Below are 13787 nucleotides of genomic sequence, written 5' to 3'. Positions count from 1 at the left end.
TGTCCAGAGCACATGTCACGTACAGGACAATGGCTGACTCAAAGAGATCAGCACTTAAATGTCTAAGGAGACCCCCAGCAATGTGGCTTAAATGGCTGAGCAGACCCCATGAAAAGTCACAGCCTGACCCTCTCCTTTAAGCTGCCTCTTGTTACTTAGCTCGGAGTGACGGGAGGGGGCTGGTGGGGGAGGGGGCTGGTGCCGTGGTGTGCATGTGGTTTCCAGAGGACAACTTGAAGAAGTTTGTTCTTTCCTTCCACCCATGCAGGTTCCAGGGATCCAGCTCAGGCCCTCAAGCTTGGAGGCAGGCACTTTGACCCGCCGAGCCATCTCCCCAGCCCTAGCCTTCCTTTCTATTTGGGTGTCTAATGAGAAGAGAGATGAGCATCTGCAGCCTTTGGAGTTGCGGGTCTCTGTCTTTTTAGCTCTAATGATGGGTCCTTGGATCTAAGTGTGGTACCTTTGCAGATGCCTGCTCCGTGCCGGTGTCGGAGATCATCGCGGTTGAGGAAACACATGTTCACGAGAAGCAGTCCTCTAGTGGCCGATGGCAGAAAATGGAAAACCCGTTCGCATTCACAGGTGAGGGAGCCTCGGTGCCTATCAGGCCTCACTTTAGCTCCATGTAGACCACAGAGAAGGGTGCTTGTTCGGTCAGTGATTGGCTTATCTTCGTAGACTATTTATGTTTTCTTTTAAAGATGTACTTATTAATTACATATATAGTGTTCTGTCTGCATGTAAGCCTGTACACCAGATCTCATTACAGAGGGTTGTGAGCCACCATGTGGTTGCTGGGAATTGAACTCAGGACCTTTGGAAGAACAGCCAGTGCTCTTAACCATTGAGGCATCTTTCCAGTCCCATAGACTTTCTGATAGCAACTGTTTACATCTACTTTCTGGACTGGGGAGATGGCTCAGAATGTAAAGTGATTGCCATGTGTTGCTAAAATTCTCCCTCCTCCCAAGATCCCAAGGACAAACACAGGCAACTTAGAACCAAAGGTCACTCTGAGGGAACCAATGACTTTATTGAGATTCTTTACAGAACATAGGTGAGGGGTTACTTACAGGGGTGTGGGTACCTCTCCCCCAGTAGGCCTTGGAAAACCTCACCCAGCCGTGGTGAAGACTTCCCTCTAGCCACATAGACGAAGCCCAGCTGTAATTTCCCTGCCTCTATATATTCTAGCCCCACCCCCTGGCCTCGGGCTGCCCTGCCAGATGGTAGAGCATGGCTGGGTAATCAGATGAGAACCTCTTGCCCTAACCCGAGCCTCTATAAAGTGGGTGTAAACTCTCAACTAGCCCAGCTGCAGAGGGAGGAGGGGGCGGATCTTTCGCAAGGGGGCCCAGCTGAACTCCCCAAGGTGGTTGCTTGGTGATCCTGGCACTCCCGCCGTGAGATGACAAATGGAGACCAGAGACACCTAGGGCACTGCAGCTCACACAGCCCGCGAGGTCTCACTGCCGTGGCTGTCGGCCCTGCTAACCTGTGTTGGTTTCTGTGCAGTCCACTGTGTGAAGCGAGCGCGCCATCACCGCTGGAAGGCGGCACAGGTGACCTTCTGGAGTGCCGACGAGCAACTGTGTCACCTGTGGCTGCACACCCTTCGTGAGCTGCTGGAGAGCCTGAGTACGTGCGCGAGCTTTCGGATTTGTTGCCAGGCAGCACAGCTGTGGTGGCACGCGGGACTCAGTGACCTGACCCAGGTGGACGTGATGGCTCCCTTTGATTTGTTTTTATGTTTGTGAGGTAGAGGGCCACAGTGGAGGAGGAGAAGTGTGTAGACACCTCAGCTGGAGTAGTGGCGCAGCCCCTGCTTATGAGCAGGGGAACTGAAGACAAATCCCTCAGGCCCCAAAGCCTCAGTTTCTCTATAAGCAGAGTGGAGGCAAATACATTCCAGGTGCAAATGAGGAGTGGGCAGGATGTGGGAGTGTGGCCTCTGAAATGCAGCAGAGCCCAGTACCTGGTTAGTTTGTGCTAAGGGACTATTTCTGTCACCTTGAACATGGCATCCTGTTCTTTTTGCACCTGTAACACTGGGTCATGTTATAACCTCATGCACAAAGGTTAAAACTATTCAGCCGGGCGGTGGTGGCGCACACCTTTAATCCCAGCACTCGGGAGGCAGAGGCAGGCGGATCTCTGTGAGTTTGAGGCCAGCCTGGTCTATAAGAGCTAATTCTAGGACAGGCTCCAAAGTTACAGAAAAACTGTCTTGGAAAACCAAACCAACAAAAACAAAAACAAACCTAAAACCTATTCTATAGGTTCAATATTGTATATAGCATTTTCAAAAATTTATATTATAGGTCCAGTGAGATGGTTCAGTGGGTAAAGGCACTTACTCCCAACACATAGACACAAGTTCAATCCCCAGGACCTCTGTGGTGGAAGGAGAGAACCAAATCCTTCAAGCTGTGCTCTGACGTTCACACATCCCATGTGTGCACTCGAGTGTGCAAACTCTTGAGCACATGCGCAAACTCACACTAAATAAAGGAATAAAAAGCAAATAAAAAAATTAAAAGTAAATAATAAAAGACCAGCATGGTGGCACATGCCTGTGATTCCAGCACCTGGGAAGCAGGCAGGGGGGATTTCAAGTTCCAGACCGGCCCGGACTGCACAGTGAGACCATCTCAAAGCACTGAAAAACAAAAGAGAGAAGGGACGGCCACTCGCCACCAAGCCTGACAACCTCACTTCCATCTCCAGAGCCTATAAACCATAAAGAGACGACCAGTTCCTTTAAGCTGTCTCCTCTTATTTCCACACATACATAATAAAAGGGCAGGTGAGGGAGAGGAGAGGGGAGAATTGGGTTATAAAGTATTTGAAACTGCTCAACTCCCAGACCTAGTCCCGAAGCACATCTCTCAATTACCTGAGGGTGTTTAGAACTGTTTATCTTTTCTCTGTTTTTTTTTTTAAGATTTATTTATTTATTTATTTATTTATTTATTTATTTATTATGTATACAGTTTCCTGCCTGCATGTAAGCCTATAGGCCAGAAGAGGGTACCAAATCTCATTACAGATTGTTGTGAGCCACCTGTGGTTGCTGGGAATTGAACTCAGGACTTCTGGAAGTGTAGCCAGTGCTCTTAACCGCTGAGCCATCATCTCTCTAGCCCCAGAACTGGTTTTCTGAATTCTGATTTTTCCCTGGTACTGGAGTTCCCCACCTTTTGCCCTTTTTATGATCACCCCATGTTTCTGTCCCTTGGCTACTACCTTCTGTGCTGCCTCAGTTTCTTCAACTTTCTCCACTGGTCTCCAGACTCTTTCCCCCTCACCACACCCACACACGCTACCCCCACCCCACCCCACCCTTGCTCCCTGCTTGGCCCTTCTCCCACCAAGTCTTGTTTCCATGAGACTGAGTCATTAGTCAGGCTTGATCCTGCAGGTTCAGACTCCCCTGGAATTTATTACTTCTCTATAGCTCACAGGAAACCCCCACAGCCAGCAAACAGCAAGCAGTCTCTGCTCTCGGCTGCTCTAGTTTTAGCTTCGAGCTCTATTGTTTCTTGCATGCATGTGCCTGTCTGTCTGTCTGTCTCTGCATCAGTATGTGTGGACACATGTCGTTATGGAGGCTAGAGGACAACCCCTCTGAGGCGTTATTCCTCACTCATCTTCCAACTTGTATTTTGAGACAGTGTCTCTCAGGGGCCTGCCACTCATCGAATGGTAGGCTAGACTGGCTGGTCCCCAGGGGTCCGCTTGTCTCCTCTCAGCACTGGGTTTGCATGGGTGTGTACCAACTATGACTGTGGATGCTGGCGATTGAACTGATCCTGGTGCCTGCTTTGAAAGCTCTTTACTGACTGCACTATCTCCCCAGGTGTTCAATGTAGTTAAAATTCTTTTCATACTTACTTTATTTTGTGTGTGTGTGTGTGTGAATGTTTTGCCTGCTTGTAGGCGTGTACACCATGTGCATGCCTGTGCTCAAGGAGGTCAGAAGAAAGTGTCGGACCCCCCAGATTTGGAGTTGTGAGCTACCATGTCAGTGCTGGGGACCGCAGCCAGGTCCTCGGCATGAGCAGCAAGTGCTCTAAACTATCGCTCCAACCCTAACCCTTCAAAGTTTTTTTTAATTTTTTTTATTTTTATTTTATGTATATGAGCACTTTGACTCCATTTATGTGTGCACATTTGTGCACAGTGCCCATGGTGGCCAGAAAAAAGTGTTGGATCCCCTGGAACTGAGCTACGTGGGTGCTGGGAGCTGAACCCCAGTCTTCTGCAAGCTCTTAATGGCCACCCATTAAGCCCTGGTTTTATTGGGATAAGCCAGAGAAGTGGTTGTGTTCTGAGTGTGTTTTCACTCTCAGCATATGTAACAGCACTCAGGGCTGGGAGGACAGTCAGGAATGAAGGATCACATCTGGCCCACAAATTGATCTTCTTTCCTCTCCCCCTCCCTCCCTTACTCCTTCCTTCCTTCCTCCCCCCTCTTTCTTTCTCCTCCCTTCCTTTCTTTTTATTGCCTGTGTATAGATAGTCAATAGAAGTTTACGATTCTCCTTGTCATACCCGCTTATTAGTTCTAAGACTGGTATTAATCACCTCTCTTCTATTCCTTTTCACACAAGCTGAGACAGCAAACACTGATGTCTCAGCCTGACTTTGGGGATGGATATACCATAGGGAACATAGGGCTCCATCAGCTTCATCACATTGAGGAATTCTGTCTGAGAAACCTGGTTTTCTGACTTGGTCTTGTTTGACATTTGTTTGGTCACAGACGTTGGGTTTAAGGACTGCTAGTAAAACATGCTAAGGGTCTGGTTATGAATGCTTGTCCTGCTCGAGCAGCCATCTTGCCTGTGACCTTCACCCCCATTCTGTGTCACTGCATCTGACTTCCTGATGCCTCATTTAGGGGTTCTCACCTAGGTTTCGGGAGAAGCAGACTTGTGGCTTCCTTTCATGTAACATCCCTGTCTGACTTCCCTCAGAGGTCACAGTGACTTCTTAGGAATCACTCAGAAATGTTTCTCTTCCTGTCCCTTGCAAAGGGTCACACACGATGGACACTGGGTTTCTTAAGTTGTTTGAAGGACTTCAGTGGAGAAACTGTTTAGGCCCGGGAATTCTTAGTAGGAAGGCATTTATCTATGTGTTTGTGTGCATGTGTGTGGAGGCCAGAGGCTGACTTCAGATCAGGGTTCTTCCTCTGGAGCTCAATGATTTGACTAGACTGGCCGGCCAGCCCCAGCGATCCTTCTATTTCTGCCTTTCCAAAACTCTAGGACTCTACCTGGCTTTTTCGCTTTGTTTTGTCTTTTGTGTTTTGAGACAGGGTTTCTCTACATAGCCCTGGCTATTCTGTCCTGTAACTTACTGTAGATAGGAGACCAGGCTAGCCTGGAACTCACTGTAGATAGTAGACCAGGCTGTCCTGGAACTCACTAGAGATAGTAGACCCAGGCTAGCCTGGAACTTACTATAGATAGTAGACCAGGCTAGCCTCGAACTCAGAGATTTGCCTGCCTGTGCCTCCCAAGTGCTTGGATTAAAGGCATGTACCACCATGCCTGGTACTTCACTTGGCTTTTCTGTGGGTGCAGAGAATCAGAGCTCAGGGTGAGGCACAGGCACTGTGTGTATACACAGTGAAAAGTTTATTGAACCATCTCCTTGGCCCTGTACCTAGCTTTTCTGGGACACCTAGAAAAAATAAAATATGAAGCAGACATATTTTAACTTTCTTCCTTTTGCGTTTGTTTGCTTTTACTTGTTTATTTTGAGAGTAGATCTCATGTACCCCAGGCTGGCCCAGAATGTTTTTATGCAGCATAAACAAATGCAGCACACCTTCACATGGCTAAAGAAATATTCTGCAACATAAGCAAATGGAACACATCCTTCCATAGTAATAACAGTATTCCACAACACCAAGGCAACTGGCCGGAACTGAGGGAAGGGCTGAAGCCAGGCCTAGCATGCTGTGGGAGCCTCCCTTCCCAGTGTCCATTCAGTTGTTTCATCTGTCTGTGTGTCTGTCTGTGTGTCCTCCTGCACCTCTCTATTCCCATCTCATTCTTGTTTTCAAAAGCCTCGTCCTTCCCATGGGCAGACGGAGGCATCTATGCTCACGCCCACGAGTCTTGGCCAGGACGGCGACCTTGCTGATGCCCCACACGTGTGCACAGCTCCACCCTCATCCCAGCAGCTGGTCGTCTTTCTCCTTTGATGACCAAGAATTGTCAGAACCCATTTGCTTTTCACCAGCAGCGCACTAATTGAGTTTGAATTTCTTGCACCCATTGTGATTGGCCGTTGACTGGTATGGATGTTGTTTTGCAGCTTCGAGACCAAAGCACTTGCTGGTATTTATCAACCCTTTTGGAGGGAAAGGGCAGGGCAAGCGCATCTATGAAAAAAAAGTGGCACCTCTATTCACCTTGGCTTCCATCACCACCGAAATCATCAGTAAGTGTATTGGGCACCAGGACAAGTATGCAGAGGCCAGCCTGAGAGGGACTCACATGTCACCACTGGAGGGGACTTAGCCCTAACTGATCTTTTCAAATTCAGTTGCAGTTTTTATACTCTTAGTTGGAAGAATGCAAAAGAAATAATGCACTTAATGTACTCAGCCGGTCAAGTGCTCACAGGAACAGCAAGGCGATTAAAGAACAAAGTTCGAGGGTAGGAAGCCCTTACAGGAAAAGATAGGAACAATGACTGACCCAGAATGTCACAGCATGGGTCACTTTACACAACCTGACTTAACACCATGTCATAGCACTGTCATCAGTGCGGTACTGGCTTCAGAGCGGGAGACAGACATGGGCCACTGCTCCTGCTGGCCTTCAGGGGCTTGATATAACCCTGTTAGCAAGACACTTAGTGCAGCTGGCCCTGGCTGTGAGCCCAGCACTCAGGAGGCTGAAGCAGGAGACTGGGTGTTGGAGGCCAGCCTGGTCTCACAATACTAACTCTGCATCCAGAAAAAACTAATTAGCAATACAATTCAAAAGTCTAAAAAATGAAAAAGTTATCCCAATATCCCATGTTCCCCAAGTCTCAGTACAGTCAGATACACACTAAGACTGAGGCCCTCGGGTGTCCCAGCATGCTTCACGGTAGCAGGGTGCTAGAAACAATGCAGATGCCCCCAACAGGAGACGTGAACATGGAATCCTGGTAAATCCAGAGGAACAGGAGACAGCAGCTTAAAGGGGCCTTTTCAGAGGATTCTGAACCATGAGAAATTGTGATAGCTGGGTGATGCACACCTTTAATCTCAGCAGAGGCAGTTGGATCTCTGTGAATTCAAGGCCAGCCTGGTCTACAGAGCCAGAGCTGTCACACAGAGAAACCCAGTCTTGAAAAACAAAAACAAAACAAAAAAAGATTGAGAGCAGTAAATGTCACTAACAATTTTGCTTTATCACACTAAGTACAAGGACTGTAAGCTAGCCTTACCTTCTTTTTTTAAGATATATTTATTATGTATACAGTGTTCTGCCTACAGGTCAGGAGAGGGCGCCTTCTTATAGATTAAGAATGGTTGTGAGCCACCCTGTTGTTGCTGGGAAATGAACTCAGAACCTTTGGGAGAGCAGCCAGTGCTCTTAACCTCTGAGCCATCTCTCCAGCTGCCGCTGCCTTATCCTCTTCTTACATTCTGGTGTATTCCAAGAAGTTTAAAGTAACTTGTATATTAAGGAATAAGTGTAACAGAAACTGCACGTATTCTAGTGGCTGTCAAAGAAATCATTTGTTGGGGCTGGAGAGATGACTCAGTGGTTAGAGGACTGGCTGCTCTTGCAGAGGACCAGGGTTCAATTCCCAGCACCCACACAGCAGCTCACAACCACCTGTAACACTTTCTGGAGGGATTCACTGACCTCTTCTGTCGGCACCACTTACATACGGTCCTCATACATACATGTAGGCAGACACGCATGCACATAAGTTAAAAATAAATCCGTGTTGACAAGTGCAGAGGGCGGCAGGCAGAATGGACCCTAAGATGACTGGTTCCCACGGAGGCTGCCGCACTCCCTACTCTTTTGTAAGGGGGGTGAGGTGAGTCTGAGGAGGGACTTCCTCTCATAAAGGAGCATCAGTTAGCAATTAGCTTAAACACGGGTTCCAAGATGTGAAGATGAACGGTCCCGTGTAATATTCCCCCACAGTTACCGAGCATGCCAATCAAGCCAAGGAGACCTTATATGAGATCAACATAGACGGCTATGATGGGTGAGTTACACCTGCTTTCCTCTTGGTCACGGACAGGAACGCTATCCCTGACCTACCCTGTGGGAGCTCTTGGGTTGCCTTGAACTGTGAGCGTGGCCTTGGCCTTCCCTCCACATCACAGGACACGTGCCCTCCACACGCATGCCCACACTTCTCCATGACACTCTGTAGCCATCCTCCGCACCAGACAACACACTGTAAAAACCTGTCCTGCCCACACCCTCTTCCCCCCTTAGTTTCCCTGACCCCACTTATCTCACCTGGCTTTCACTCGGTCTCTTCTGCTCCCGTTTTCTGAGTTCCCAAGATGGGCCCAGAGCTGGGGGTTGACAACAGGAGCTGTTCCCCTCTCATCTAAGGCCCACTGCTGGGCACAGCAAGGCCACCCAACTGGATCGAGAGAAGAGGACACTGCATGCCATCTCCTGTCTAGGAGGCATGTGGCAGAAATGCTCCTCCCCTGGGGTCGTATTCATACCCAGCAAGCTTGAATCTCAATACTCTGCTTTTTAACTTTTAATCTCTACTTTTGCAGTGCTGGGCACTAACCAGGGTGTTTGTGTGTTGGGCAAGTGCTTTTCCACTAAGCTATCCCAGGTCAAACTATAGTTTCATTTTATTTTTTAATTATTTATTTTATGTATATGGTGGTTTGCTTACATATATGTAAATGTGTGTACCATGTTTGCACCTGGTCCATGGAGGGCAGAACAGGGGATCAGATTCCCTGGAATTGGAGTTATAGATAGTTATGAGCTGCCGTGTGGGTACTGGGAATTGAACCCATGTACATGCTCTTGATCACTGAGCCCTCTCTGCAGCCCCCAAACCATAGGTTATCGATGATGGCTGACCAGGGCTGGGCACACATATACCCTCTGCTTAGTAACCACCAAAATGTTACATCTCTAGCAGGGAAGCCAGGGCCTGTGAAGAAGCCTGTTGTTTGAAAAAGCAGAATAAACAGGCTGGCAGGACCTCATCGAATAGGGAGTGGTTCAGGTGCCCAGTTTCCAGGTGTCTGACAGGCCAGTCTTGCATGCTGTCCCCAGTGCTTGAGGCTCCCAGCTGCTCCAAGCAGAGGACTAGTGGGCTTGACCGACATGTGTTCCTTCTGCAGCATTGTGTGTGTCGGCGGGGATGGCATGTTCAGCGAGGTGCTGCATGGGGTGATTGGGAGGACGCAACAAAGTGCTGGCATTGACCCCAATCACCCCAGAGCCGTGCTGATGCCCAGCGCCCTCAGGATTGGCATCATCCCTGCAGGTATGGCACACATATGACTTTCTCATCACTGTTGTCATTGGGAGGACATCTCCATGCACAGGGTATCTCCGCTCATAAGGCCATACCCAATCCCCTTCATTAGTAAAGCTTCCTTAGGATTAGGCTTCAAGTAGGGAGATATCATTCCTGGTTCATCCTTCATTTAAATTGTGATTCCACAATCAAGAGGCAAAGAAGAGGGTCAGGATTTTGAGATTACCCTCTGTTACATAGTAGCTCAGCCTAGGTAACATTAGACCCCGTTTTCCCTGTTTGTTTGTTTGTTTTTAAAGTGATTTTTATAATTTCTCATTACTACACTCCTTTCTGTGAGATAAGCTATGAATAGTAGAAAGAAGATGACTGAGTGTCTGGGAAGACCCTTATCCCAGTGCTCTGAGAGTCCAGCAGCACATAGGACAGTCCCTGTCAACAGTTGGGGGCCAGTGTGCTGCTAGCCTGGAGTCAGGAGGTACCTGGTACCTGGAGACAGAGACAGGTTTTGGGGGTGGCTGTCTGTTAGACATGGCTTCTAATTGACCTGAGAGCTGGGATCTGGGGCTGGTGAAGGCTGAAGAAATCTGCCCAGGAGTCCTGGGACCTCGGGAGGGGACCCAGGTAGTGACAGAACCCAGGACAGGACTTCGCCCACTATGGGAGGAAGATGTGGGGGCTAGACCGTGTCCTGAGGGTGTCTGTCTGGCTTGGTGTGTTAAATGCCTTTTTAGAAAGTTCCTAATTCTTAGAAAACACAGTGTGATGATCTTGACTTTTACCTTGACTGGATTGAGAGCTGGGGAGATTGGGAAAGCACACTCCTCAGTGTGTCAGAGGGCACTTTGGGGAAAAGCTTTGGAGTGACATTTACTGTGCCTGAGGGAGGAGCTTCATCGGCAGGCTTGATGAACATGCTCGCCAAAGACCCAGTCCTCTGAGATGGAGATGAAGGCAAGCTGGCCAAGAGACCCTGAGGAAGGCCAGTTAGTTTCCTAGTCAAAGATGAGAGCCCTTACTGTTAGCAGGTCCCTTAAAAGTCATCCCGTGGCCATTAGAGTGACCTATGGGACCACAGCGAAGCTCCTGATTCTATGGAAGTTGCCACATGAATAACATGTGATGTTATTCAAAGAAGCTCAGGGAACTGACCTCTGCTTAGCAGGGGCCATGTCCAAAACTGGATCTTTTCTGTGCCACCAGGACTGTGAGCTCCAGTTGGCTGCTGGCCTGTAGACTAAGCAGTCAGAGAACTGCCACCATCCAGTGTGTAGGGGATCCAAGTGTTACTATGAGCAGACATCTTTTTTTTTTTTTTCAGACTGATCCGTAATGCCAAGGTCATGTCTGGCCATGTCAGTAGGGTGGCCAATGAAAGCCTTTGTAGCCACATCCAGCCTCTTCACAGAGGAACAGCAAGCGGACATGTGACCCGCCTGTCCTAGGGATGAAATCTGAAGCGATGGCTTCGTGTCACCTCCACAGGGTCCAGCTGCTTCAAAAGCCTGATGTTTCTTTCACTTCGTTAAAGCACAAAATGATTTTCTTTGGTAGAATACTCCCATGGTGCTAACTCAGCTCTGACTTCTGCCCAGCTGTTGCAGTCAGGTGACAGCTCCCGTGCTGAGCAGCAGGCAGGCAGCAGATTCTCGCTTGATGTCACAGTGGGGACTGCAGGGCAATGCAATAGGGATGGGGGTGGTCATGGTGGACAAGAGCTGCTCGACACTTTTGTCTCCCGACCTTGAAGTCAAGGAGAGGTCAGAGGGAACGGTTACCCCGGGCAAGGTGAGGCGCTGGTTAGGCTGAGCAAGGAAGGTGGTGCCAGGGGCCTGGGAGTGCAACTCTCTCCCCTGTGCTCCCAGCAGAAGAGAGGGATGGTGCTCCAGCAAAGCTGGGGTCATCTCAGGCTCTGGTTCTAGTTAATTCTCTGGTACTAGGGTAAAACACTATCACCAAAAGTAGCTAAGGGAGGAAAGTGCTTGTTCATCTTGCTCTTCCAGGTCCCAGTCCATCACTACGGAAAGTCAGGGCAGGTGCTCACTCAAGCAGGAACGGAAGCAGAAACCACAAGTGCTGCTAACTACTTGCCCATTCTCTCATGCACAGCTAGCGATCTTATACAGCACAGGTCCATCTGCCTAGGATGACACCATCCACAGTGGACTGAGTCCTCCCAGACATGGCCGCAGGCCAATCTGATCGAGGCAGTCCCTTTCCCAGGTTGTGTACGTTGTGCCAAGTTGACAATAAGAACTAAGACCTTCACAGTTCACTTGGTCTGCCATGTACTTCCCCGTGACGGTGCTCTGTGTAGGACTCCCTTTGTTCTTAAGGGCTAGGGGAGGCTGTGAGGCACTGCGGGCAGCTACGTAGAGGTGGGCAGGGCCACATACCTTCCAGTGGCTGCCTGCATTGCAGACATCTCTTAGAAGCTGCAAAAGGGTTCAGGGTGGTCTCTGTGTCTGGGTATGCTGCAGGCCACTTTACGGAGCCGTGCAATATTACCAGAAGGCCGTTTTTAGTATTTTCAACCTTCATTTTTTGAGTGGATTCTTTTTACTCTCCAGCTGTTCCAGGGCCAGAGAAGGACAGAATCAGCTGGCTGTAAGTCAGTTACACTTTTGGACAGTTCCATTAGCACTAAAGGCTTTCCTGTCCTCTTTGCAGGGTCCACAGATTGTGTGTGTTACTCAACAGTGGGCACAAACGATGCAGAGACGTCGGCTCTGCACATCATTGTTGGTGAGTCCAGGCTTCTCTCCTAGGTTTTTGTATTTATGTGTACAAGTGTTTTGCCTGTGTGTATATCTGTGTACCATATGTGTGAGGCTGCCTGAGGAGATGGTGAGCCTCCATGTAGGTGCTGGAAATTGAACCAACAGCAAGTACTCTTAACCACTGAGCTGACTCTGCAGCCCCAAGTTCTGTCTTATACATGTGGGTGTCCCGTGCACAGACCCCAGGCCCCTGCTAATGTCACTGTGGCCCTGCTGCCTCAGATTCTCCTTTGCTCTCCTCTCTTAACTGGCTACCAGGGCTAATCCCCATTGTAAAACACCTGCAAGGCTCCAGGGTGAGTGACAGACACACCCAGCCCCTGCTCCAGTCCCAAGTGAGAAACTCCACAGGAGGAGGAGGAGCTCTGGGGTTTCTGAGAAATGGCTGGTGGCTCTGCCCACCCCGTCACTCTTTACAGGGTCTTGTCTTACTTGCAGTCATGGAAATGCTGTATTTTAAAATAACCACTTGGGATCTTATTGTTGGTTTGGCTGTTCTTTGAGACAGGGTCTCATTATGTACCACCAGCTGGCTGGTCCTTGCTACGCTGACCAGACTGGCCTCAAACTCTCAGGGATCTGCCTGCCTCTGCTTCCCAAGTGTAACTTCTGTTTATTTTTTCTCGAGACAAGCCTTTTCTGTAGTGTCTAGATTGGCCTCAAATTTACAATCCCCTGCCTCAGTCTCCTGGGTGCTGGGATTGCAGGCGTGTGCACCACCACACTTGGCAGACTTTGTGTTTGAAGCGCTGCGTACCTGTTTTCAACCTCAAGCCTACTTTCCACTATCGGTGCCATGGACATCCCTCCTGGGCGCATCCTGTCCGCCCTTCAGAACAGTTCTCAGACCTTTGCTTGGAAACAGGGGCCAAATTTTGTCACTGGAGAACTCGTTTAGAGGTTCCAGCACATAACCTGGCCCAAGAATGGTCTTCCTCTATCCAGGAAGGTCATCCTCTCTGCCTGAGTGAGCAGCTCTGGGAGGGACCTGATGAAGCAATGTAGGAGGCAGGGGACACCCACCTAACCAGCCAGATTTACCCTGCTGCGTGCAGTGGCGTGACAGATGTCACAGTCAGATAACCATTGTCGTATCTTGAGTGTCGTCACCCAGGTTGCTACACTGAAAGAGTTCTGTTTCTCGTGTTTGCAACAGGTAGGCACCTCCTGTATGTGCAGAGGCAGGGTAGAGGAGGTCAAATGGGGGCAGGGTTCCTTTACAGCTCTCCTCTCCCACAGGGGACTCGTTGGCCATAGATGTGTCCTCCGTGCACCACAACAGCACACTGCTGCGGTACTCGGTGTCTCTGCTGGGCTACGGCTTCTACGGGGACCTGATCAAGGACAGTGAAAAGAAGCGGTGGATGGGCCTCGTCAGATACGACTTCTCAGGTACGCGTGTCCACGGACATCGAGCTAATTCGTACAGTGCCCCCAGGGACAGACTCGGGGGAGCCTTGCTTTCCAGATGGGGACATGGCCCTGGCTATTGTGCCCCAGATCCTGTCCCCG

The 13787-nt window shown here is 49.4% G+C and overlaps 1 protein-coding gene across 1 annotated transcript in view; it reads left to right on the top strand.

The window, feature by feature from the left end:
• The window catches only part of Cerk (ceramide kinase), a 43627-nt gene that overhangs the window by 19562 nt on the left and 10278 nt on the right, over window positions 1-13787 (top strand). Inside the window, exons 2-8 of the mRNA XM_057791579.1 lie at window positions 469-582; window positions 1516-1638; window positions 6331-6456; window positions 8172-8235; window positions 9356-9501; window positions 12166-12240; window positions 13515-13667. Of these exons, the coding sequence (XP_057647562.1) occupies window positions 469-582; window positions 1516-1638; window positions 6331-6456; window positions 8172-8235; window positions 9356-9501; window positions 12166-12240; window positions 13515-13667 (801 nt within the window). The remainder of the gene's footprint in view (window positions 1-468; window positions 583-1515; window positions 1639-6330; window positions 6457-8171; window positions 8236-9355; window positions 9502-12165; window positions 12241-13514; window positions 13668-13787) is intronic.

This window comes from Chionomys nivalis, chromosome 17, assembly GCF_950005125.1.
Source record: "Chionomys nivalis chromosome 17, mChiNiv1.1, whole genome shotgun sequence".
NCBI classification, from domain to species: domain Eukaryota; kingdom Metazoa; phylum Chordata; class Mammalia; order Rodentia; family Cricetidae; genus Chionomys; species Chionomys nivalis.
This window is presented reverse-complemented; position numbering and strand designations above follow the sequence as displayed.